General features: G+C 38.4%; 3 protein-coding genes across 6 annotated transcripts; all 3 read left to right on the top strand.

The window, feature by feature from the left end:
- The first annotated feature begins 1,716 nt into the window (after nucleotides 1–1,716).
- Nucleotides 1,717–6,207, top strand: LOC103701553 (4'-phosphopantetheinyl transferase HetI). Of its 4 annotated transcripts, none has more exons than XM_008783672.2 (8): nucleotides 1,717–1,883; nucleotides 2,079–2,254; nucleotides 4,462–4,520; nucleotides 4,662–4,763; nucleotides 4,863–5,018; nucleotides 5,283–5,396; nucleotides 5,583–5,712; nucleotides 5,794–6,207. In XM_008783672.2, exons 1-8 carry the CDS (start codon nucleotides 1,774–1,776, stop codon nucleotides 5,898–5,900), a joined length of 954 nt encoding a protein of 317 aa, XP_008781894.1. In that variant the 5' UTR covers nucleotides 1,717–1,773; the 3' UTR covers nucleotides 5,901–6,207. The 4 variants fall into 4 exon arrangements, with proteins under 4 accessions (XP_008781894.1, XP_008781893.1, XP_008781892.1 ...); XM_008783671.2 differs by having other exon boundaries at nucleotides 4,456–4,520; nucleotides 5,797–6,207; XM_008783670.2 differs by having other exon boundaries at nucleotides 4,456–4,520.
- Nucleotides 6,208–6,686: 479 nt separating this feature from the next.
- LOC103701590 (fasciclin-like arabinogalactan protein 14) lies at nucleotides 6,687–8,478 on the top strand. Its single transcript, XM_008783712.3, has one exon. The coding sequence runs from the start codon at nucleotides 7,013–7,015 to the stop codon at nucleotides 8,240–8,242; it is 1,230 nt and encodes a 409-aa protein (XP_008781934.2). The 5' UTR covers nucleotides 6,687–7,012; the 3' UTR covers nucleotides 8,243–8,478.
- Nucleotides 8,479–15,918: 7,440 nt separating this feature from the next.
- Nucleotides 15,919–25,674, top strand: LOC103701554 (NADPH--cytochrome P450 reductase-like). Its single transcript, XM_008783673.4, has 18 exons — nucleotides 15,919–16,463; nucleotides 16,560–16,619; nucleotides 16,713–16,789; nucleotides 16,867–16,924; nucleotides 17,018–17,101; nucleotides 17,195–17,231; nucleotides 18,575–18,644; nucleotides 18,836–19,030; nucleotides 19,128–19,220; nucleotides 21,328–21,556; nucleotides 21,647–21,730; nucleotides 21,832–21,983; nucleotides 22,061–22,157; nucleotides 23,340–23,489; nucleotides 23,584–23,661; nucleotides 23,732–23,854; nucleotides 23,976–24,089; nucleotides 25,167–25,674. Exons 1-18 carry the CDS (start codon nucleotides 16,125–16,127, stop codon nucleotides 25,245–25,247), a joined length of 2,121 nt encoding a protein of 706 aa, XP_008781895.1. The 5' UTR covers nucleotides 15,919–16,124; the 3' UTR covers nucleotides 25,248–25,674.
- The last annotated feature ends 1,286 nt before the right edge of the window (nucleotides 25,675–26,960 follow it).

Here is a 26,960-nt window from a genome sequence, read left to right as displayed (position 1 = left end):
GCTGTTGCTACCATGCGCCACGTGTGCTAGACGCTACCGATCTTGGTTAACCTTCCATATAAATATCTACGCGTCAGCAATCACCAACCCGTTTGTGATCTTAGGAGGCCCCAAGTATGTCCTTGCATCTTGAGGCCCCCCACGTCCTGACCACCTAAAGATAAATTTTAATAATAGCCTGTCAAAAAGTTATATTAGAGTTGCATTAGGGACCATAAATTTAGACCGATTACTACAGAAGGGCGGCATATCTTCAAGGCATCAAATTTTAGAGTAAAACTTAGAGTCAGAAGACTTAGCTGAGATAATTGAATAGGTTCTAAAAAGATTGTGGTGCCTTATAAATTGTGCATGTGTTTCGAAAGATTAACAAATTTGTTAATTGAATCGTCTCTTTTGATGTTCACCATTCCGAAGGGATTATTTGGACTATGTTCCTCCACCCATGTGTTATCATACAACCATAGATTATTTTATGCGGACTTTGCCGTAAAGCTTCTGCGTTGGATGGTAATCCGACGGTCCAGAAAGCGTGTTTTTAGGGCTCGTTTGGTTCGCGGGAAAAGAAGGGGGGAAAGTGTGGTCAACGGGAAAGTAATGAAATGCCTCTTGTTTGGTTGGAGTTTTCAAAGGAGAGAGAAGGGAAAGTTGTATTCCCATGGGAATGTGATTCCCACATTTAGGGCTCGTTTGGTTCGCGGGAAGTATTTTCCCTCCTAGGAATCTGATTCCTGGGAAGAGAATACCTAGGAAAGTACTTTTGGCATGTTTGGTTAACCATGGGAAAGTGACAAATTTCCAAAGTGCTTATGTTTGGTTGACCATCCACTTTCCTAGGAAAGTTATGTATAATTCCTATTATGCCCTTAATAAAAATTAGGTCTTTAATGCCTCTTTAATGCTTCTTTAATGCTGAAGGGTCTTTTTGGGAAAAAATAAAAAAGGAGTGATTCCCACCTCATGGGAAAGTAACTTTCCCATGTTTCTCATGGGAAAGACTTTCCCATGAAATGTGGGAATCATATTCCCATGGGAATACAACTTTCCCATCTCTCTCCTTTGAAAACTCCAACCAAACAAGAGGCATTTCATTACTTTCCCGTTGACCACACTTTCCCCCCTCCTTTTCCTGCGAACCAAACGAGCCCTTAATGGGAAAGTTACTTTCCCATGAGGCGGAAATCGCTCCATTTTTACTTTTTTCCAAAAAGTCCCTTCAGCATTAAAGAAGCATTAAAGAGGCATTAAAAACCTAATTTTTATTAAGGGCATAATAGGAATTATATATAACTTTTCTAGGAAAGTGGATGGCCAACCAAACATAAGCATCTTGGAAATTTGTCACTTTTCCATGATCAACCAAACATGCCAAAAGTACTTTCCTAGGTATCTTCTTTCTAGAAATTTGTTTTTCAGGAATCATATTCCTAGAAAGGAAAATGCTTTCCGCGAACCAAACGAGCCCTTAGTTGGATCTCGACGTAGTGTGACGGTTCCTCCACTTCAAAATAAAGCGGCTAAAGTTAACGGGTGGTCGTAATCGTAATCATAGCCCATGCACGCTTCGCTTCCGCGGGCCGGTAAAGATCTGAGAAATTTTCGAATTAAACAAGAAGGCAACCGGATCGGGTACGGTTAGCGGGTCGGATCTAATATAACGGGTGCCCACCCTTCTACGAATCCCTTTCTTCTACCTTTGGTTGGTCCAACCTCAGCAGAAGGGGTTGGAATTAGGAGAGGAGGAAGGGAGGGAGGGAGATCGGAAGTGAGTGCATGTCTTGGTTGCTCCGCAGGAATATGTTACCGCTGCACTCGAATAGCCTTGCTCGTCGTCCGCTCGCGTCTCCGCCGCCTCTGCTGCCTGCGCCGCTCCCATCTCCGAGGTATTCCTCTTCCTCTATCCTCCGCTTCTTTTTTCTCTACAAATTTTAGTCTTTTACGCGATTCATTTAGGGCACGTACTAACTAGCTTCGTGGTATAAGATGATTGAATCAGATTAGACGATATTTTTCTTCTTCCTTTGTATGCGTAATAATATGCTTAAGACCTAAATTCTTTGGAAATAATATGATTGCAGGGAAACACATCTCTGGTATGTGGTACCTGATCAGTTGAAGGATGCTTCCCTTCTGAACCAGTATATGGATCTCCTTTCTCCGTGCGAAAGACAAAGCGTTTTACGTATGAACGGAGAGAGGCTTCAGAAAGGTGCCCTACTAGCGCGAGCCTTGGTGCGCACCACTCTTGCAAGATGTATGGTCCAATTTATTTTTTCACTGTTCTCTAGTTAGTTTCATCTGCGAATATAAGCATAGATGTGCATCTCTTACATCTCGTCTCCAGAAGAGATATAATCATTTAATATGCAGTTCCATGGCCATTCTTCAACTATTGTTTAGGACAATAGCTCTGTTTTTAAGTTCCGTCTATAAATGTTTTGAGGAGTTCATTTTCTCCTCCATTGGCCAAAGATGGTGTAAATTCAGAAAAATAAAAAAAACAAAATAATTCAAGGAGGTGAATTGCATACCATTTGAAGCATGTCATGTTGGTGCAAACCTTTGGTGGATTATGTGTTATGTCAATGTTCTGAAAGCTCATTAAAAATGTAAATGACTTAAGACAATTAGAATTATAAAAAATTAGAGAAAATTTAGATGAACAATGGTAATGAGAATGATATATAAGATGTCATTTTGAAACTATAGTCATTGCTTTGTGAGGATATTATATACTAAATTTATGCATTCATGTTCGTATAGCATGTTTTTTTTTTTTTTGTTTTTAAAGTTAAATGTCATAGTTGTCAATTTCAGATGCTTTGTGGTACTCCATGAGTTGTAAGCATGATATTTATGATCTTGCTTAGTCCATAAAACTATAAGACACTAATACAACAAAATGTTTAAAAGACTATTTTCCGCTAAATGTCTTGCAAGTTAAATCCAACACCTTTATGCTTTTGAAATTACTCAAACACAATTAATTTGAGACTTTTTCTTGGCAAATGCTTCCTTTGGGCTGAAATTATCACCAATTAGCAAGTTCAGTCAAGAAACATGTATAATGAGACTTGTAGCCTTACATATGTTGATTTTAACTGAAACTGGTCAATTTCTGATGGAACCACAAATTGGCTGAGTGGATTTAATGTATTGCTTTGGTAGAAACTGACCAAAGCTACTAAGTGAATAGAAAACCAAGCAGTTCCATATTTCTTTTGGCTGATATGCAAACCTTTCTTTTGACTTATATGCAAACCTTTCTTTGTGATCTTAAAGGCTGAAGAAGTGCTTCTGATATTTTTAGATACGCCTATGATGACAGACAGAGTGCTGCAAAATTTGACCTAGTTCAAAATTATACTAGGTCAACTGGGCCATGTAAATTTTATCCCAAAAAATAAATAAATGGATAACTTAAATATAACAAGGAACCAGCAATTTGCAAGTATAACCAAGGTTGATCGTAATATTGCATGCTTGCCACAGATGAACCTGCTAGTTTTGGCATGGGTGTGTGTGCTACATCAGCATTTGATTGGCGTGCAACATATTAAGACATTGCTCCACCAACCCAATATCTTTTTTTTAATATGGATGTCAAACTATATTGCCACAGTGTGTCTTGTATCTTCATACCCAGCTAAAATCCCCCAAATCTCTGTGTTGCTCTTGGCCCAAGGGCATCAAGGCTTGAGCTTGAGGCTATTTTTAATCCAAAATCTACTAAAAAGCCAAGTGATCAGTTAGTTATTGCAAAACATCAGTGAACCCATTATGTCCTTTATGAAGTATACAGTTCTTAATCACTCTAGCTTTTGTGCAATCACTCTTCTGGGAACCAGTCATTCGTTGGTTTATCAAGCCTATTTCAGCCTTTCTTGCTGGATGTTAGCTCGTTATAAGCCGAAATATTTTTCCTGCATCTGAGTGATTGGCTTCAACAACTAAGCAGCCGACTTGGTGAGCTTTAGTGACTATTTTTATCCCTGCTTGCTGTAAGTTGATTGATTTGTATTGTTTATCGAATAATAATTAAGTTCTTGCTAATCAGTAGTGGATGTGAGCCATATGAGCTGTCTATCATCCTCTCCCACTGCATCGCCGTATGGCAGGCTAGTGATTCATAAATAATGTGGTTAGTTTATGTACGTATTTTCTAAGTTCTTACGTAGCAGATTTTGCTCTTGTTTGTTCAACTTCAGTTCATCAGTGACCACCTATGATTAGTAAAGTTGGTTACCAGCTTAAAATTTCAGAAATTTTTTATTCTTAAAATGACAAAATGGCCGCGTAGCATGTGCAGACTAGCTTTGGTATCTACAGCAATAGGCATGCTTTTGGGCACTATTGCATAATTGGTTTTATTTCATGGGTTGAAATAGCACTATAGCAATAATAGTTTGCAAACATATGATCACTGACGGTTAATTTTGTTCATTGTTAGATTAGATACAGATTGTAGAGTGAGTCCAAAATCATTCAAATTCAGGAAGAATAGATTTGGGAAGCCTGAGGTAATTGTCAATTGGTGACTGATTTCAGCCATGTACTATATTTTCACTAAATTCTTGTATGGATTTAAGCTACTTGAATTTTTCATTTAGCTTTACTCTTATTAATAGTAAAATTCATACTGAAATTAGCCACGTTCTCAGGTAGAGTGGAATAAATATGATCTTTGGGCCCCACCACCCTTGCAATTCAATATTTCACATACATCTACCATGATTGCCTGCGGTGTAGCTTTGGATCTGCCAGTAGTATTCTGATCCCATTCATTATCCACAAAAAGTTGTTTTATTCACTTTAATAAAATGTTGTAGCTAACATGTTTGATTGGATTATGGCTTTAACAGATTGGCGTTGATATCGAAGAAAAACAACGGAAGACGAGAAATAATATCCTGTCTCTTGCTCGCCGTTATTTTTCTCCTGTTGAAGTTGCATACCTGAGAACTTTAGCAGATCTTGAGAGTCAGCGACATGAGTTCATTAGATTGTGGACCCTTAAAGTGAGTGAGGTTCCTAAAGGTCCACATTCTTTCATATTATTGATTATTTTGCTCATGTTTGCTTAACTTATTTCTCAACTTCTGCTATCAGCTTTATATGTGAAATCAATCCTGTTGCAACCCTGGTTTCATCTTTACACAATTTTTTTTTGGGATATTCAACAGATAACTAGTATTTTGTTGGTCATGCATGCAATTGCTGTGTGATATTTGACCTGTAGCATCTGTAAGCATAAAAACTCAACTAGCTTTTCCAACTTTTAGGAGGCATATGTCAAGGCTCTTGGAAGGGGGTTTTCAGGAGCACCTTTCAAGGATTTCACAATTCGGTTGGAAGCAAGCAACAGCAAGCAAGTTACTGGGGAATCAAAATCTGATGTATGTCTAACTGTTTAACTGTATCTTGGTACCTCTATGTCTTTTCCTTTTACTCTCTCTCTCAAGTACTTTTCTGTAGTTTTGTGGTTTCTCAACATATATATTTATACATTAGCAACCACAGTTGTTTACCGAAGCAAATTGCCAATTTTGATGCACCTGACTCCTCTCCCATGATGGCATCAGGCATCCAGAATAGTTGTGGAAGCTGTTGATCATCCCGGAATCCTCATGAACAGATGGCACTTTGCCCTCTTTGAACTTAATAATTCTCATTATGCAGCAGTTTGCATGGAGAGGGATGTAAAAGATCCAGGTAGTTTTTAGAACTTCAGGCAGTTTCGAACTAGCTTAGGAACTTAAATTGTTTTTCTTTCTTAAATCTTTTTGCCTACAGCAGATAGAGAGAACAACTCTCTGAAATTGGAAGTATGGAGAACGCTTCCCTTCGTAGAAGATGAATGTGTTACAGAAACGGCTGCAGTCAAAAATATTATTAGATGAATGAATGTGTTACAGAAATGGATGCAGTCAAAAATATTATGAGATGACCTTGGGCTCTGGATCAAGCTGCTGCAAGAACTGGAAAAGAAAATGATTGCTCCATAGATTTTGCATTAACTCAAGGGGATGCCTATTGTCTAACAGCATTTTTCCTTGGCAACTCTCTCACAGCGTCCGGTATGTAGACTAAACAAAGAGAGAAGAGGTGCCTAAGTTGTGAACATCATTATTGTCTCATTAACTAATACAGGTGTACATTTTCAAATTGGTTTAATTGATTAACAATGAGATATCTTTTCGAGCATTATATGACTGCATTTTCCATTATTTTTTAATTTTATTTTTTCTGAGTACCATGCTTAGTTCTCTCCAGCCGAACCTTTGAAGATTTTCCTCTCTTGAATAAATTATACGATGCATTATCATTAGAAGCTGGCGAGCTTTCTTTTCGGCTCAAGTGCACAGATATTATGTTACGTTTTAGTTTCACAAACAAAGTTTTTAGTTTGAATTAGTTTTCCCATTCAGAGGTTGTAATTTCTGTGCATTTTAGTAATGATTATACATGGAATCATAAATAGGTTTCTTCTCTGATCTTATGCTTCTTAAAACTAATTTCATATTATCTCCACCCAAACTTCTTATTCCTAAGGACTTGAAGTACCTGTACCTTTTGATTTTCAAGAATGAAACCTTTAGCCACTGGGTCCATCAAAACTCATTACATTTTCGATTACATAAACACGTGGGTGCTTATCAATATCACTATATGTGCCTCAATGAATACATCAAAAAGAATCATACCAAACTAGAAAATAACTATTCTCATTTCATTTATCTTAATATTCTCCTTAATTTCAGATATATTTTTTTTCATTTTGTGAAATCCTTGTCTTTGTCAAAACAAATGAATTCAAGGAGGTCGTAGAAACACGTAGAAACAAAGTAAGTTGACATCACAGACAAAAGTTTGTCTCCTGTCTCTCTAAAATTTGTTCCTAATTTACCTCTCCTAATTCAAACGGAGTCCGGTGGCCAGATCCGGAGCTAGGACCGAATCGTTTCGCACGACACGAACAACATAGTAAGAGGATCTAGGAAGGTGGATCCACATGGTCCCGAAACGCCCAAATGGTGCCCAAAGAAAAAGTCAAGCTCCCTCTGTTGACCCACAACTCTGTACCCCAAGAAAATTAGGAGCCACCTTCCAACGGTCACGTAGCTCTTTCAACTGTCCGAACTTGAGACACTCCCCTCCGATCCTTCCATCCGGACCAATCCTCCCTCCTCCTTGTTTGGCGGGACAAAATCCCCAAATATGGAGCATTCAGTTAACTGCTAATCCCCCACCTCTCTCATCTCTTTATATATGTCTCCCTCTCTTCCCTACTTCACAGCTCCGCAGGACCCTAACCATGGCTTCTAAATTCCGCACCATCTTCTTCTTCCTCCCCTTCCTCCTCTTTCCCGCTGCGACGGCCTTTAACATAACCCAGATCCTCGGCCAATTCTCCGACTTCTCCAACTTAAACAACCTCCTCACCCGGACCCAGCTCGCCTCAGAGATCAATAGCCGCCAAACCGTCACCGTCCTCGCTGTCAACAATGCCGCCCTCTCCTCCGTCTCCAACCTACCTACGGACGTCCTTAAGAAGGTCCTTGCACTCCATGTCGTTCTCGACTACTTCGATCGCGACAAGATCACAAGGCTTTCCAACAGGAGTGCCATCCTCGCCACCCTCTTCCAGGCCAGCGGGCTCGCCACCGGCCAGAATGGCTTCCTTAACGTGACCGACATGGGCAACGGCCAGATCGCACTAGGCTCCGCCGCACCCGGCTCCAACCTTGATGCTCGGTTTGTCGGAGTTTTAGTCACGCATCCGTACAACATCTCGGTGCTCAAGATCAGCGGCGTCATCACCCCTCCTGGCCTCGGGATTTCCAACAGCAGTGGCTCCTCGTCGCCATCCCCCGCACCAACCTCGCCATTCCCTGCGCCTAGAATGGCTCCAGGGCCTTCTATGGGCGCACCAAGGATGGCACCCGTGCCGGCGTTTGCACCGCGAGGGTGGTCGATGGCCCCCGCGCGGTCGCCATCGTACAGGTCGCCATCCCCATCAGAAGCTGCGTCGCCGCAGCCGGTGGTGGTGCGTCCTCCAGCGCCTCGGGCGGCTCCTCCTATGGTCGCCGGTGGATCACCGACGCGCTCTCCTTCTGGTCGTGTCGCGGATGTCCCGAGCGCCAAGGCTCCCAATGACGACTCTTCGGGTGCTCGGCATGTTGCCGCTGTAGCTGGCCTTGCAGGTGCCATGGGGGCCGCCTTCCTGGTGCTCTCTAGTTAAATCATCGGTTTGGCGAGTACTTCTTTGGCGATTGCCAGTCTCCAAGCTCCGGTTTAGTTTAGGCAGCCAGTTTTGTTCCATGTTTATCTAGAGTTTGCTGGGAGAGATGCACATTCTTGCATTTTCCTTTTCTTCTCTTTTCTCTTCTTCTTCTTTTTTTTTCCCGTGCTGCATCTCATTTAAATTGATCAAATAAGATATTGATTAGAATTTTGTCGGACTCTGCTAGTCAGAAATACTACGGACCTGAATAATTTGTTTCTTGTTGGTTGCAGTCTTGCAGACATTCTAGAACTTGGATCATGTCCACGTGATATGCGCTCTAAATTTCATGGGCAAAGGAATGATCCATTTGAGATTCGTAAATTATTCCTCCCTCGCATAAGATTTAGGGCTCATTTGGTTCGTAGGAAAAAAAGAGAGAAAAATATGATCAACGAAAAAGTAATGAAATGATTTTTGTTTGGTTGAAGTTTTAAAAGAAGAGAGATAGAAAAGTTGTATTCCTATGTAAATATGATTCTAACGTTTCATGAAAAAATATTTTTCATGAGAAACATAAAAAAGTTATTTTTTTTGAGCCGAAAATTATTTTTTCTATTTTTTTAAAAAATCTTTTCAACATAGGTATTAAATACCTAATTTTTATTAAGGATATAATAGAAATTATACATAACTTTTTCAAAATATTAGATGGTCCACCAAATATAAGCATTTTGAAAATCTGTCACTTTCTTATTACCAACCAAACATGCTAAAAGTATTTTTTCAATCATTCTCTTTTTAGAAATTTGCTTTTTAGGAATTATATTTTTAGGATGAAAAATGTTTTCTGCGAACCAAACGAGCCCTTAGTAGAAAAGGTTCAATCTATACTCTCAAAAAAATTGAAGATTAATATGAACTAAAATCAAACAACAACTCTCCAACATCCCTATAGAATTGTGAAGACTCTGACTGAACAAAGAGAAAGAATAGCAAAGTTTGATGTAACAAGTTACGTTATGTTGAACATTCACGCCACTTGAAGCCTTCTCGTCTTACTTCCATGGAAGTTTGCACTTTGGCCTCGTCTTCCAAATTTTGGACCTTGCTGGGAGCCTAAAATGCTCATCTTCGCTAAACAATTTTGAATGCCACGACAAGCAGAAAGCGGAACATGACGCACCCGCCACACGGTAATTGGTCCGTTGAACAGGCAATGCTGGGCCTCAACATGTGTAAGAACCTGTGCGGTTAGGCTCACATTAGTTTTTTTGCCAAAGAAAATTTGAATATTTAAACAGAACTAAAATATTCAAAAAATATCTTCTAAGTTCCGGCTAGCTTTTTTTTTATATATAAAAATCTAAATTATTATAAATAGTATTAGAGCTGATCCGACAGGTAATACGGGGCCTCAACAGGTGTAAAAACCTGTGCGGTTAGTCTCACATAAGTTTTTTTACCAAATTTTTTTTAAATATTTCAATAGAACTAAAATATTCAAAAAATATCTTCTGAGTTTCGACTGGCCTTTTTTTTATGAGAACCTAAATTATTATAAATGGTATTAGAGCTGACCTGACCTATGACTCGTGTGGATTGAGAGACACTACAATACGAATTATTTGAGACTAAATAGAAGTCGATCGTAGTACTTGCAATTATATTTGAATGAATTTGAACTATTAGCCTGGTAAGGACAACAGAGCTTAAACGGAAGAGAATGCGAGGACATGTGCAAGCGCGTGTTTAGTCCCACATCGGTTATTCGCCAGAAAGATCTTGAGTACTTGTATAGAGCTAAAAAATTCAAAAAATATTCTCCGGGTAATTTTTTTGGTCCGGAGACCAACTATATAATTTAGATCCATTCTATGACCAAATCCAATCTGGACAACTTAATAAACAAATCCAATATTGGCCCAACTGGGGATCTCTTTGCGGTCAAAAGGGTGATGCAAAATCCTAGCGACCCAACAGCACGAGATTGTGCATCTCCCATTTTGGGGCAGCTCCACAACGGAATTTGGACAGCAACGTATTACCTTGTTCATAGAAAGAGCATGGTATCACCAATAAAACGCATAGAGTGGTGTGTGCTCGAGATGTGGGCAGGCAAATTTCTTTTGGGATCTAGCGAGGATGCGTGGTTACCTAACCCATGGCTTGATATATTGTAACTAACAACAACTAATTATGGTATCCGAAAGCAGCTCAATTTCATCTCAAATGGCTCAACAAGGGTTTGCTCTATTAGTAAACAGGCCATGCTTAATCCCAAAAACAACACTCGCAAAATAAGTGAGCTGCAATTGGGATTTATCCAGTTCTCTCGTGCCCAACTCAATTAAGCCCAAAACAAGCACGTATGATCAAGTTTTATTTAAAAATATCATTATGCAATCATTACTCGTAAATTCAAAACTAAATTTGTGTATATGTTAGAAAATTTCTTCTAAGATCTTGGAAATCTCTTAATGTAATATTGTTATTTATTATTGATTATTTAACAAATAACTTTATGCGCATATGGAATAGAATTAATTAAATTATAGGTATTATCCAGCTCGAGGCATGCTATTGAAAATGCTCACTTTAGAGCAAAATTCTTCCCGCCCAGCTGCAAACAGTTAATAGTGGTTTATTCTCAATATACAACGGACTGCTTCATATTCTTTTTCAAGTGCACTCTAATAATGAACAATCATGATTAAATCCGAACTAGCCAAATTCATTATTGATTATTTAACAAATAACTTTATGCGCACATGGAATAGAATTAATTAAATTATAGGTATTATCCAGCTCGAGGCATGCTATTGAAAATGCTCACTTTAGAGCAAAATTCTTCCCGCCCAGCTGCAAACAGTTAATAGTGGTTTATTCTCAATATACAACGGACTGCTTCATATTCTTTTTCAAGTGCACTCTAATAATGAAGAATCATGATTAAATTCGAACTAGCCAAATTCAGATGCGGTGAAAATCAACAAAATAGATTGAAGAAATGTAGCTCAATCCTCTTTTATCTGGATACAATTATCGCTTCTCAAATGCTTAAAGGATACATTTGAGTATTCTCACTTAGTGATCTGGATACTTTTTCTATATTAACTTCAGTAGTGTTGTTCAAATTATTAGAAACGACGATCTCTTTCTCTATTTACAGATGTAGAAGGGCGAGTGTGAATATATGCTTAAATATTCTTTTATTGCATGTTTCCCTTCACCACATGATTCATCGATCATCAAGGGTTGTGTCCTTTGGAATCATTATCAGATCGAAACCTCCAATCTGATGCATCAAGATGCATCTTTTTGTGAGAATGCATTGTGCCAAGTCATTCATTGTAATGTTTTGTAGGAAGAGAAGTGGCATGCCTTGTGAGAAAAGAAAGAGAAAGCATCTCCCCGCATTACTCTTTAGGATATCACGTAAGAAATAATTGGAGATATATCTGTAAAATTTTAAGAGAGAGAGAAAAATAAAGATAAAAATTATATTTTATTGACTCAAAATACTAAGTCATCTGCATGTCTAAGATGAGGATCTATAGGTTATGTTTAGTTTTATATCTAATAGAGGACTATTATTAAAACCCCAAAATTCTGAATTAAATATCTAATAAAATATAGATTCTTTTAATCATTCATTTTCAATAAAATAGAAATTCTCTTGATTAGTAGATCTCATTTATTTCCCCAAAAAAAAATAGTGTGAAACTTTTTCTTTTGCCCTTCCTAACTCATTCCAATGCACTCCAATAAAAAAAAAAAATCAAAGGCGGACCCGAATCAGCACAATCCAAATTAGGTGAAAATCAGAAAAATAAATTAAAAAAATCTCTCTTAATTTTTTTTTTATGTGGATACAGTTCTCACTCCTTAAATACTCAAAAGGTCTACTTGAGTTTACTCACGTAGTACTTAATTTATTCTCTTAATTCTTCTTCCTATACTCACTTTAATGCTGGTGCATAAGAGAGAGAAGGAGATTATAACTTAACACATCTGGTCCTAATGATCTAGAGGGTATATTCTATGACACCAAGTATTTTTCATGGGAGAAGGTGCAGCTACACCACGGAGAAGTGCATGGAGTCCGTTGTTTTTGAAGAGTTTGTCGGTCTGCTTCATCCCATCTGAGATGGTTGCTTATGTTGCTTTTAGATAGCATTTAGTGTTACTTTCAAAACGATACGGATGATTTATTGCAGCAATTGGTGATGGTTGGTGGGCGGTGGAAGAAAAGGCTAACTGTAGTAGTCAGCAGTGGCCGGTGACGGCGTCGCGGCATGAACGTGATAGCAATAAAGACGGCAACGACAGTTAGGGATGATTTTGATTTCCACATATTTTAAAAATTAATATTTTATTTTCTTTAATTTTTGGAAACTAAAACTTAAAAATAAATTAGGAATTGGATTGTGAAACATCTATTTTGTATTAATTTATGTTTTAAAAAATAAGAAATTGAGAACAGGAGGGAGAAGTTTTTTTTCTATTAAGACCGATAATTCATATAGTTCTCATATGGGATACCGCCAGATAAGTAAAAAAAAAAAAATATAAGAAAGAAAGAATATCTGCGGCCCTCGTTGAGATAAAGAGAAGCTTTTATGATGGTGTGTCTGAGGCTGAGACCGAGACTCCCATGGTCCGGTCTCCGGTGCATGTATCACTGCTGTCCCTCTCTCTCTCTCTCTCTCTCTTTCTTTCTTCTTCTCCTTCTCCTTCTTGCTTTGTTTTTTTTTTCTTTTTTGGTACAAGTATTACTGCTCTTTCCAGATTGGCCTAGAAGCGTCTGCATTAAAATTGGGTCGTTGATAGTTGGATGGCACCGGCAAGGACCCAAGCCGCCAGCAACATGACGGTCTCCCCCTTAACTATTGCCACCTAACACTTGAGGCTGGCACTCCATCCGGGCAACTTCCCTTCCCTTCCCTTTTTTTTTTTTTTAATGCTTTTTAAGGGGGTAATTGAATGCTGAAGGAGGATTAGCCAGTCTTTTCTTTCTTTTAGTAAACCAAAAGGAAAGAGAGGGGAGGATGAGGAGAATCTGACTCGCATATCAATCCCCACTGTCCTTCTGTTGAAGAATATTCGATGCGGATAAACAAATTTTACTCATATCCTTTCCGATCCGTAGAAAATCTACGTATGAGTATCGGTACCACCTAAACATCCGGTAAATCAGATAGCGACTCCACCGGATAAACTAGACGGAGAGCATCCGGTTTCTATATTTAATCGACGTCCGCGTTTTTCGAACCTTTGCCACTTCGTAGGATAGCCAGTTCGAAAACGTGTCTTGAACTAGCTTACGTGGCATTTGTCTCAACCGCGTGACAGAGTTTTGGGCCTTATCTGCCGTGAAGGAAGATGGCACCTATAGGAAACACTCCATTTTGTGCGGACCCAGATTCATTAGACCAATTAGAATTTTCTTGGTTCGTTTTTCTGGAGAAAAAAAAAAAAGAAGAAGAATGAAAGAAACTTCTTGATTAATTTGTCTTCGAGTTTCAAGGATGTTCTTTCTAATCAGCTAGTTGATGCAAATTTGGGAGCATACGATTCTGGAATACACAGCTGGTAGGTATACTCTGATTAGCACAATCCTTCCTCTCCCTCAAAAAAAAAATCTCAAAACAAATAAATAAATAAAACAAATTTATTAGTTTTCCAAAAAGCGAGCACATATAACTTGATTTTTTAAGGGAATAAGATCAATTTTTTGTACTAAAATGTAATATTGATGTGAGCGAATGGAAAAATTATAAATAACAATTTTTATAAAGCTATAACTAATTTGATATTGCTCCTGTCTAAATGACAGGCACAAAATTTCTAGATATATAACATATTCATGTTGATTATAAAAGCAAGCTTTCTTTTTCGTTACTCTGCTTCATCTAGAACAGAACGTCAAAATATTCCTAGACGCTGGTGATATAGCTCAACCCAGTAGCCGTCCAAAACTCCAGAGGAATACCATAGAACCTGATCCAGAGAGGAACTTTTTGAAGCTCTTCTTTAAGCAGGGAAAGATTCGAGAGGAGCATGCATTTAATGTATGTCTACCATATGTGCATGCTAATTGTGCGCACACCCCAAACATGAATCAACAACACATCCTCATTGTTGCTTGCCTAAGATTCTTAAAAACCTTGTTTACAAGAGAACATCTTTCACATTGGACAGGAATCATAAACTCAATTGGGAACATGCTACTTGGAGATTATTCATGAATAATTTGTGGACTGTAGCCGTTAAACCAGATCATCTTGCAAAAGCTTTGAACTGCTCATGGTCATCCTTCACAGCTTCAATATCTCTTGAGATTTATTGGTTCTTGTTATTGCTTAAACCATTTAGAAAGAATTGAGCATCCATGCAAGCATATATTTAATCCCATGATAACTATGTAATGGATAACATTTAAATATTTATGTAAGGTCAAAAAATTCAGATAATTCAAATAGAGATGTCATGAGATATATAATGCCAATTCTTCTACGTCTTCTCACGAGATATACCCATCCCCATCCATGTTTTCTCTCCTGCATTGCTATATTTGCATTTTTCCTTTTTTTTTCTTATCTCCCTCACATTTATTATCTATTTGAATGGATCTCCTCCTTTTGTCAATTTTTTTTTTTAAAAATATACAAACATGTCCATCAAAGGCTGTATTAGATGGTACTCTCAAATATGTAAACATGTGGAGATATCTTGCGACATTCACTAGATATTTGTATTATTGTACTCTTAAATATATAAACTTGCCCTGAAATATATTTTTGTATTAGAAAACATATAAACATGCTAATGAAACAGAAATATTTATATATATTAGAATAGCTATTTTATTTTATTTTTAACTACGATTCGTTATTATGATTTATGTTTTTCTAAAAATAATTATTATGAATATTAACGGCTATATTTCCAATCCTAGTGCTGCATAAAGGATATCTACTCTCGTCAAGTAATAATTTCTTTTTATTTTTTTTGATCTTCGGGTGATTATTTGCATGTTATTAAGTGGGAGCCTCAGCCAAGGTACCAGACGGCGACGGAGGATTCGTTTCAAAGTTCAAGAAATTTGGAAGCCTAGCATGGCCCTGCCCAGACCACACAATGTTGCTCTTCAGGGTGCACGGAAACTCCAGGCTTTTCTAAACCCACATGGGATTAGTGGGCCCCGCACAGATGCCGGCGCCCTGGGACGTTGAAGACTTGAAGCGCCCATTCTCCACCCAGACTCAAACTATCACCCACACATGACGTAACTTCCCTATCTTTATCGCGTCATAACCACCTTCTCCCATGGCAGAGACCCGTGCCGTGCCCGCGAGGGTGGCTGCAGAAGTGGGTGCGCAATAGGTCCCGCCGGCAATTCTCCCACTTCAACGAGTCTTGTTTGGCGTTCTCCTCGTGCGGTGGGGGCGATGGCGACCCGAACGGGCGAGCGAGAAAAAGACCGGGTCACCGGCTCGGGCCGGCAATTGGATATACCGGACACGGCGATTGGCCGGCCCATCAACCGGAATTACCCTCTCCTGGTTTGAGGGGCATTTAGGTAAACGCACAACTGGCGATGCTTTTAACCGGGGTCAGTGGGTGGTAGGTGTGTTGACCTGTGGTGTTTGGTTAGCTGAGCCGCGGATAAAACCCTTCCCTCCCCTCCTCCCACGTCTTTTATCGGGTCTCTGTCCTTCCACCTACCCCACCTTCCCTTCCAGCGCTCTCTATCTTCTCTCCAAGAAGGAAGAAAGAAAGATAAAAAGAAAAGAAAGTTCGAGAGAGAGAAGAGGGACGAAGCTCGAGGGCTTGGCTTTAATTCCGATCGAGCGATCCGGCGAGCGATCGTGGTGGGAGGAACGTCGGCGGGGCCATGGAGTCGGGATCGATGAAGCCCTCGCCGCTGGATCTGTTGTCGGCGATCCTCACCGGGAAGTTTGGCGTTGAAGGGATGTCGCAAGAGACGGGGGCAGCGTTGATCGCCGAGAACCGGCAGCTGCTGATGATACTGACAACCTCGATCGCAGTGCTCGTGGGGTGCGCCATCGTGTTCGTGTGGCGGCGGTCGACCGGGAAGAAGGCGAGCCGGCCGGTGGAGCCGCCGAGGCCGCTGGTGGTGAAGACGGACCTGGAGCCGGAGGTGGATGACGGGAAGAAAAAGGTCACCATATTCTTCGGCACGCAGACTGGCACCGCAGAAGGGTTCGCCAAGGTTAGCATTTGATGTTTGATCTCCCTCGGCCGCTTTTCCCCACACCCAAAACCTTTCCAGAGTTGGAATTTTTATTGCATCTTTTTACCTGACCAGGCCCTTGCAGAAGAGGCTAAAGCGCGATACGATAAAGCTACTTTTAAAGTCGTCGATCTGGTAATACCTTTTCTTGAATTTTGCGAGAATTCTTGGGCGTTTGATTGATCTTGGACGGCTTGATCTTGCTGATCCCTATATCTTCGTTGATAGGATGATTACGCAGCCGATGATGAGGAGTACGAGGAGAACATGAAGAAAGAAACCTTAGCTGTGTTTTTCTTGGCTACGTAAGCTGGAAACTTTAATCCGGAGAAGATATTTCTTCTATATTTAGGTTTACTTAATTTTGGTTTGGAAATTATAGGTATGGAGATGGTGAACCAACTGATAATGCCGCCAGGTTCTTTCGATGGTTTACTGAGGTTTGTCAATAATTTCGGCAGAATTTCCCTTTTTATTGTTATAGTGTGCTTGCAAATTTCTGACATGGTGGTGGATTGTTGTTTACTTAATAGGGGAAAGAAAGGGAGAGTTGGCTGGAGAATCTTCAGTATGCTGTGTTTGGTCTGGGGAACAGGCAGTATGAGCATTTCAATAAGGTTGCATGATTATTTAATTTCAATATCATCAAACTTTTATGCGCAAATTCTTATGCTGATTTCTGTCAATCCTATGTGCTCTGAAAAATGTAGGTTGCTAAGGTGGTTGATGAGGTCCTTGCTGTTCAGGGTATACACCTAAAAAACTTCACCCTTGTTTCCACTTTGTTTCATGTTTTATTTATCAGTTTGACTGCACTTGAATTTATACAGGTCACCACTTTTGAAACATATTTCTTTATCTTATTTCTTCAAGATAAGAAATGATGGTATTTGAACTGGTTTAATAATTTACTGAGCAAGTAATGCATGTATATATTAATCCTTTTTCTAAATTACATTAACTTGCCAAATCGACATTAAACTATGAATGGCGAATGATGCTATTTGACCTGTATCCTGTATAGCATAGGATATATTAAAGCCTATAACTGAAAGAAAGGGGTCTGTTCTTAGAATTGTTTAAGCATTGTAACATATAAGCATTTATTTCCTTTCTTCCCTGCTTTTTTAGCATGGTTTCAATGGTATGATTGATAGAGCCTGCTACTTGAAGTTCTGATTACAATTCTGCCAGTAGAGCTTATAAACCATCTATTTTACTTTTGACATTCATATTTTGGCTGCAAAGTTTCTAGTATCTTGCTTAATACTATGTTTGTGTATGATCGTGTATATGTTGATTTTCAGTTAAAACTGGATTTGTTCTCCAAGGTTTGGTTATAGATTGGTTTTCTCTTACATATGTTGTGGAACATTTTTAGACTCATTTAAGCAAATGAGCTGGATGGGTCTTTCTATAATAGAAATGACTTATTTTGGCCTTCAAGTTTCATGTCCGGAAATGCTATGTGCTGTGCTCTGTTGGTGCTTTTCATTTTTTGATGTGAAAAAAAGAATCTGGGAGGCACTTACAAAGGACATTAGTGCAAAGTAAAGATGAATTCTATGGTTGTGCTCTATTGGTTACTTTTGGTTTTCGGCAATAAAATAGGATACTAGAGGGCACAGTAGTGCTGGAAATGCTATGTGTTGTGCTCTGTTGGTGCTCTTCATTTTTTGATGTGAAAAAAAGAATCTGGGAGGCACTTACATAGGACACTAGTGCAAAGTAAAGATGAATTCTATGGTTGTGCTCTATTGGTTACTTTTGGTTTTTGGCAATAAAATAGGATGCCAGGGGGCACTTACAGAGGACAGTAGTGCAAAGAAAGATCAAATCTGTTACTTTTCATCTTTTTTCTGAAAGGGAAAAAAAGGAATCTGGAATGTGCATACAGAGTAAAGTAGTGCAAAGAAAATCTTCTTTCATATACTGCAAAAGATGTTTAGATGCTCGTTTCTCCATAGTAATTCCATCAAGCCATTTCTCATCACCACAAATAATATTATTTTCGCTAGATTTCTTTGAAGCATAGGCAGCTTGTGAAAAGTCTGTATTGACATTTTTGTCTTTTTTCCTTGGTGTTATAGGTGGGAAGCGCCTCATCCCTGTGGGTCTTGGAGATGATGATCAATGCATTGAAGATGATTTTACTGCATGGTATGAAGTATTTCTAGGTGCTAAAAGATTATTACATACCCTTAATTGAAGGGTTTTGGGTTGCCCAATTTGTTTTAACAGGCAAGCCCATCATGCACCACAGTGTTGTGTGGACTTCTTTTTTGCCTATCCTTTTCTGTGTTAACTCTGGAATATCTTTTTTCATGCATCCACTGTCTTATTATTTCCAGGAAGGAGCTTTTGTGGCCTGAGTTGGATCAGTTACTTCGGGATGAAGATGATGTTTCAGGTGCAACTACTCCTTACACCGCTGCTATTCCTGAGTATAGGGTAGTCTTCATCAACCCCAAAGAAGCTGCACATCTGGAAAAGAGTTGGAGTCTTGCAAATGGCCATGCTGTTCATGACATTCAGCATCCATGCAGGTAGTAGGGATGTTTTGATTTGCTGGTTCCACCTATCAGCACCTGGGCTATCTGACTTGTTATAATCAAACTAACACAACATTTTTGGGCATTCAAGAGCTAATGTGGCTGTGCGGCGGGAACTTCACACCCCAGCTTCTGATCGGTCTTGCATTCATCTGGAATTTGACATTGCTGGCACTGGTCTTATGTAAGTTATTTTATATTTAGTTCACTAAGATGCTATGTAAAAGTCATTTACTACTATGCAATTAAATAACTTTTTGATGATAAAGTAGTAGTCTCGTATATCATGAATTCGACTTTGGTCTTTGCTGTCTGATACAATATCATGAATTGTGAGCTCAATTTTCACACATTACATAATTGTTATTATATTTCCATAGGACAATTCTTGTAATTACGTTGTTCTAAGAAATATATATTTTATTTGTTTTCTCTTGTACTTTAATCCAATAAGAATTTCATACCACTGTCAGATTTTGTTTTGTCAATGTATCGATGTCATATGTTGCAACAATTCAATGTTCAGCAACAATTTACCTGGAGCTGCTTTATTTTGCAAGAGTAAGCAAATATGGATACACAACCAAATGGTGTTGTTAAAGGCACACCCGGGCACAAGGCACATGCTGAGCCAACTACAGCGCCTCCTTATCTTCTTCTTCTTCGTCTTTTCATCGTTATCGTCATTTTCATCTCCTTCTTATTCTTCCTCCTCTTCTTCTTCCTCCTCTTCTTCTTCCTCCTCCTCTTTCTCTTCCTCTTCTTCTCGTTCTTCTTCAGCTGCTGCTGCAGTTGCAACTGCAGCTATGTTTCTGTCCACTAGAAACAAAATGGAGGAGAAAAACTGATAGTTAATTTGTTAGAATATATTTAAAATCATGCATTCATTATTCGTATGTAATACTATGTATTCACACATGCATGCATGGATGCCTCCTTGTATGCCATTCCATCAGAAATAGGGGATGCCCTCCTCTTCCTCTTCCTCTTGTTCTTCATCAGCTGCTGATGCTGCTGCAGTTGCAACTTCAGCTATGTTTCTGGCCATTAGAAACAAAACAGAGAAAAAAACTGATAGTTCATTGTTAGAATATATTTAAAATCATGTATGTGCTTCACTTTGTCAAGGCATGCATCTTGTATTGCAACTTGCACCTAGGCTCCAAGAGACCTTGGCATTTTAGTGCGTCTTGAGCCCTTTAGAACTGTACAATTAAAGAAAAATAAGCATAAAAACCTGTTTGATCTCATAAATCCTAACGGTGTAAATGAATGATTAGTTTGATGACTTTGTGTGAATCCCTACTTGCACGAATTAATCCTCGACAATTTGTTGCACAACATAAAATTGATATCTCACAACTTTCTTCAATCTAGATAGATTTGGGAGGGTTTGTCTGCATTATGAGAGAGGTTTCTCTTTTGTCCTTTCATGTCTCATTGATCCATGTCCCAAAACCATCCTTAACTACAGTCAGGACCCACTCGTTTTCTCAAAAATGCACTGCCATTGTACCCATCTTTTTGTAGAACACAGTCCAGTTTGCTCCTATTATGCCTATCTCTGCATAAATTTGTGTAGAGGGAAAAACAAATGAAGAATCATGCTGATGAAAAGGCTAATATATTTCTGAACATCCAGATCGAACCCTGTTCGAATGTGAAGGATTTATTTTCTTTTCCTTAATGGTCGAAAATGTTTGATCTCATTGAGCTAAAGATGTACACGTTCATTTTGCTTATATAAATAAATCACTTCCTGGTTTCTCTTGCAATCTCTTAAATTTTGCTAGCCATTGTTTTTTGAACCCATATGACACATGGATATAAAATTGACTGCGAACTTGTCAAGCTTCCTTTTCGGCACTAAGAAATTTGGGGATTATAACTTTTGACAAATATCATTACTTATTTCATCATTGGTTGTTACTCTGTGTAAAGATCATGCTTTTTATGGCTTTTTATGTATATTTCACATGCCCTTCTTGGATAAAAATAATCTGCCATTATGATTCTTCCAGGAAAATATACTGTAATAGGTACTATCATATGTAGCATGTAAAAGTTCCAATGGTTTAAATTAAGCTTGGTTAGGTCTGCTTATCAAAAGCTGTTTAATTATAGCAGTCATAACATGATCTTAGATGGTTCTGTGCTTGCTGAAGGTTATCCCTGTTGTTGGTCATGTCGTCGTGTACTCATTCACCTATCCTTCATATTATATGCAATATTTTTTTTAATTTTTTATTTTAATGTTAGATTGTTCACTTTGAATGCTTCTTTTCATCCAGGTATGAAACAGGAGACCATGTTGGTGTATATGCAGAGAATTGTGCTGAGACTGTGGAGGAGGCAGAAAGGCTTTTGGGTTATTCATCAGACACATTTTTCACTCTTCATGTCGACAAAGAGGATGGCACGCCACTAAGTGGCAGCTCACTGCCACCTCCTTTCCCATCTCCATGCACGTTAAGAACTGCACTTGCACGATATGCTGATCTCCTGAATTCACCCAAAAAGGTCTGAGTCTTGGTCCAAGTCTTGTGTTTCGCAAACTGTTCTCTCATAATTGACCTCTTAAATGTGTAATTATGTTCTGTTCATGTACAGAGTGCTTTAGTTGCGTTAGCTGCGCATGCATCTGATCCAAATGAAGCTGAGCGGTTAAAATTTCTGGCTTCACCAGCTGGAAAGGTTGTTATAATTTGTGGGAACCTGTACAACCTTCTTTTGCTGTATATATTTTAGTTTTCATTTTTGATTTTCTTTTTTTGGATTTTGTTTTTGGGGTGCAGGATGAATATTCACAGTGGATAGTTGCAAGTCAAAGAAGCCTCCTAGAAGTTATGGCTGAGTTCCCTTCTGCCAAGCCTCCACTGGGAGTTTTCCTTGCCGCCATAGCCCCTCGTTTGCAGCCTAGATATTACTCAATATCATCTTCACCAAGGTAATCATTAATTTCAAACATAATTTGCTCCATTTTATTTGATACTTTGCTCAATGTAGTTCTTTTGTCTTTTCCAGGATGGCACCGAATAGAATTCATGTGACATGTGCATTGGTGTACGGACCAACACCAACAGGAAGGATTCACAAGGGAGTCTGTTCAACTTGGATGAAGGTGCATATCATTTTCTTCAGTACTTTTTTTCTCTGATCAACTTAGCTTTTCCCTAGCTCTGTTGTCTTCTCTTGTTGCTTTGTATCATGGAAATATAATCAATATATGAAGTTAAGAAACATAAAATTAGTCATTCTAAACTTTGTTAAGTATGCAATCATGCAGAGCCAGTTCTAGTTGCAGCTTTGCCTAGTCATATGCATTGTATTTGTTATAGATTGCCATTTCAAAATAAAATTTGATGCTACATTTTCATGAGATCCTTGATGTTCTCATTGAACTTTGATCAGGAATTTTCTTGCCATAAAATAATATGACTATATATATATATATATATTCAAATTAGTGATATTCATAATATGTGGTACTCAAATTAGTGGGATGAAAGAAAGAGAAGACCCATTTGCCTGATAACTTTTGTTTTTCCCCCTTTATTCTAACATGATACACTAAATATGAGTCATATAATGCATTGGTATATAAAGGGTGAGCCTTGATGCAATGGTAAGGTTGCTCCATATGTAACTTGGGCGTCACAAGTGCAAAATATGGAAATAGACTCTCCGCACATAGAGAGAAGGCTGCATACAGCTGGCTTTCTCCAAACTCTGCAGTGGCGGGAGAATGGTGCACTTGGCTGTCTTTTTTTATGCACTGTTATATCATCAATTAAATAATCCATTGATACACTGATGGTTGCCATGATTAATTTTTGCACTTATAGATGCTTGCTTAGTGTTTTCATCAATTATTAGATGATAATATGTACACAGTTGGCAGTTGCTATTCAATGAAACCAACTTATATGGGTTCCTTTTTCTTACTGAGAGAAGAGAAGAAGAATGAGTACTGACATAAACTTAGGTTACCCGTTAGAATTTTTGATATAATACTTGTTTTGAACTTAAAGTATGGGATAAAAAACTTCAGAACTGAGGTCAAAACAATCTGAACAAACAAAATTATTGAGGTTGTGACATTAAAGATGAATAAAAATAAAATAAGTTTGGGAGTTCGTAACCTGAATTGTGTACTTCAGCTATTTTTTTTTCTTCCACTCTTCTGTGTGATAATCATGTTAATCAGGAATGATTTGGATAGCTATTAACTATTCCTTTATCAGTGGGTCCATTTTCTTTTGATATCGTTTAATCATGCCATTCTGTAACTCCTGCTTTACAGCATTCTGTTCCATTGCAAGAAAGCCAAGAATGTAGCTGGGCTCCTATATTTGTGAGACAATCAAATTTTAAACTGCCTGCAGATTCCTCAGTACCGATTATAATGATTGGCCCTGGCACAGGGCTGGCACCCTTCAGGGGCTTCTTGCAGGTTTGTTTCAAGTTTACACATTTTGTGCAAAACTTAATTCTTCCTCGAGCTAGTGGTTTTGCTGCAACCAATTACATGATCTTGATGTTCTCAGGAAAGGTTGGCACTGAAGGATGCTGGCACACAACTTGGTCATGCTATTCTCTTCTTTGGATGCAGGAACCGTAAAATGGTACATTAAATGATAAAATAGGTATAACTGCTAGTCTATGCCGGTACTAACGAGCTTGAATCTTGTGCAGGACTTCATTTATGAAGATGAACTGAAAATTTTTGTTGAAAGAGGGGCTCTTTCTGAGCTCATTGTGGCCTTCTCTCGTGAGGGCCCAACTAAGGAATATGTGCAGCATAAAATGACTGAAAAGGTTAAAAAAAACCCTTGTTTAAGAAAATATTTTAAATATTCTTCGTTAGAATATCTGTCTTTCAAACTTCCATCTAAATCAAATCTCAATTTTTTGAAAAAAATATTTTATAATGTGATAGGCCTCCGACATATGGAATATCATCTCCCAAGGTGGTTACATTTATGTATGTGGTGACGCGAAGGGTATGGCAAGAGATGTCCATCGAACACTACATGCCATTGTTCAAGAGCAGGTATACACTAAATATTAATATTCATGGTGTCACAGAACTCAGCAGTTTCAGCTGGCTTTAATTTTTTACAATGTCTTTTACATCATCAATACTGATGATGTGGTAGCTTAAAATTGGAATGCACAGTATCCTTGAGTATGATGTGATTTAGCTGTGCTAGGTCCACTTCAGTACAGCGATTGTGTTCAATGCTTGTCCCTACTATTTGGGGTCAGTTTTATAAATCAGCCTTTGCCAGTCATTCCTGTCTAGTGTCTCTTTCGTTGCTGCTAGTTCTAGATATTGTCACATAACATCCATCAGTGAGAAGCCCAGACCTTCCTCTCTTCATCGTGCATTCTTCAGCGTAGATTTGAGCAGTCGTTGTTTGTGGTCGCTTATGTCCTTGGTGGATGCCCATACTTTTTCGGTATCCTTCAGTTTTATTACTGATCCTGCTGGGTGACAATCCGTTCGAGAATTATAACTATTGCAAACTATTTCATACCTTTTTATAATTTGGCATTTGCCAGTAATTCTTCGATTACCTAGGGCTATCTATGCTGTAATTGCAAGTTGTAGATCTTTTCACATGACATCCACAAGTAAAAAGCCTACGCCTTCCTTTCTTCTTTCTGATTTATTCAATGTAACATCTGCCAGTCAAAAAGGCTGCACCTTCCTTTCTTCTTTCTGATTTGTTCAACATATAATCTTTGGTGCACGCCAAATATTAACTCCACCAGTTTGCCCTCAACTAGTGCAACTTCTTTGCCTCCTTGTGTTTTTGCTTTTAAGTTGAGCCCTAATAATTTACCTTAGAGTCACTTTTAATGGGGTGTTTTTTATTTTCCTTAGGTTTATCTTTGTTGCGTAACAAATTAGAGAGAGAGAGAGAGTCATTGGTGTTATGCATGCCCAGAAATTCCCACGTCTGTGGGATCCGGGGCCAATATTCTCTATCTCTTTTTTTTTTTTTTTTTTTGAGAAAAAGTCGGTTAAACAAGGAAGCATAAAATTGGTATTTTTTTTTTTCAGAAAGAAATTTAGCCTTTCCCCTTTAAAGCCATTGTGTTGACTGTTGAGTTCGTTTTCCAGGGATCTTTGGATAGCTCCAAGACTGAAAGCATGGTGAAAAGCCTGCAAATGGATGGCAGATATCTGAGGGATGTTTGGTGAGTTGTTCCTACAAGTGGTTTCTCCAGCACCTCGGGAAAGGAGGCTTTGGGGCTGGGGGCACATAAAATTGGCCCCTACTTCTCAGCCATCACAAAGATTTCTGTTGTCTCGCTCTGTGATTCTTTTAGCATTCTAACAAGGTTTTTTTGTCCATGTATAATATATATATATATATAGAGATTTATATTTTTATTATTAGGCTGATTTATTGGGAAAAATAAGGTATTATATAATGTAGAAAAGGGGTTCTGCTTCGAACGGAACACAGGACATTTTATGCGGGAAGCTGCAGCATGTATAAGTGGATTCCCATCTTGTGAGTGCAGGTCAAAGAGTGAGAGGTGTTGCCATACTCTCTAATAGCAAAGGCTTGTGGTTATTCTGCCTTTTTATTAGGTATCGTAGCCAATGCTACTCTTCTATGATACGATGCTGCTGAATATCGTTGCTGCTCAGGCCCTGAGCGTGTTCCCTGTTGTAGAAAAAATACAGAATTTTTTAGTTTGGTGATCAAATTGGCCGGATTTGGTTTTAGACTTTATAACTCTTCGTGGCTCAATTAAGCTTGGTAGATTTTAGTGTTTATTAACTATAAGGATCTATGCGGGCATGTGTTTAGTTCTACATCGGTTATTTGTTAGGTAGATGTTGGATATTTATACAGAACTAAGGAACTGAACTTACATAAGGTTTTTCGGTTAGTTATTTTGGGTAAGGTTTTTGGTTGTTACAATGGCATGAAAGCGAATTCAGTTCATAGTCTAATGTGACTAGAGGATATTGCTGTATGGGTTTAAAAAAGTTGATCGCAGGTCGACCACGCTTGTGATTAGATTTGAATGAATTAGAACTTTTAGTCTAGAGCTTGAACGGATAAAGTATGTAAGAATTCGTGTGAGCGTATGTTTAGTTTCATGAGATTTTGGATATTTATATAGGACTAAAGAGCTCCAAAAAATATTTTTTGGTTGGCTTTTTTGAAAGAAGGTTTTAGTTGTGACGATGTTATCAGAGTGGATTTGGCCCATAATTCATGTGGATTAGGGACATTGCAGTACAGATTTATTGGGGTTAATCATGAACTGATTATGGTGCTTGTAATTAGATTTGAATGGATTTGAACTTTTAGTCGATGAGGATGTTAGGATTTAAACGATGAAAGTATGTGAGGATCCATACGGGCATGTTTAGTCTCGCATCAGTTATTCGCTGGGTAGATCTGAGATATTTATATAGGATCAAGAGATTCATATAATATCTTTCGGCTAGTTATTTTAAGTGAGGATCATTTTGGATCATTTTAAGTGAGGATCATTTTGGATGAGGTTTTGGGGTGTTACATTACCCAATGCAAAATATTCTAGGCTAAGAATAAATAAAATTGGGTCGTTATTCACGTTTTTATTTGTGCAAGATATATGGAAGGCATAATCAGTTGAATTTAGGGGTTTTGTTAGATACTTGGAAGATTGGCCTCGGCAAAATGCCTTGCTTTCTCAATAAGTAACAATGGATTGTGAAGGTCCGTGGTCGAACAGAATGTGAAGATTTTAGTGGTATTTCCCTTAATACTCTGGACGAGCCAAGAAAGTCTAAAGGATCTCACCTATCACAAAATCCGACCTTTGCCATTTGATGCTTCTCCTACTTCCCGCTACCATCCTCTTTTTACTTTCTTCACTCTTTAAGAACCTTGTTTTTTTGTCAAAATTT

This window comes from Phoenix dactylifera, unplaced genomic scaffold (genome assembly GCF_009389715.1).
Source record: "Phoenix dactylifera cultivar Barhee BC4 unplaced genomic scaffold, palm_55x_up_171113_PBpolish2nd_filt_p 000409F, whole genome shotgun sequence".
NCBI lineage: Eukaryota > Viridiplantae > Streptophyta > Magnoliopsida > Arecales > Arecaceae > Phoenix > Phoenix dactylifera.
This window is presented reverse-complemented; position numbering and strand designations above follow the sequence as displayed.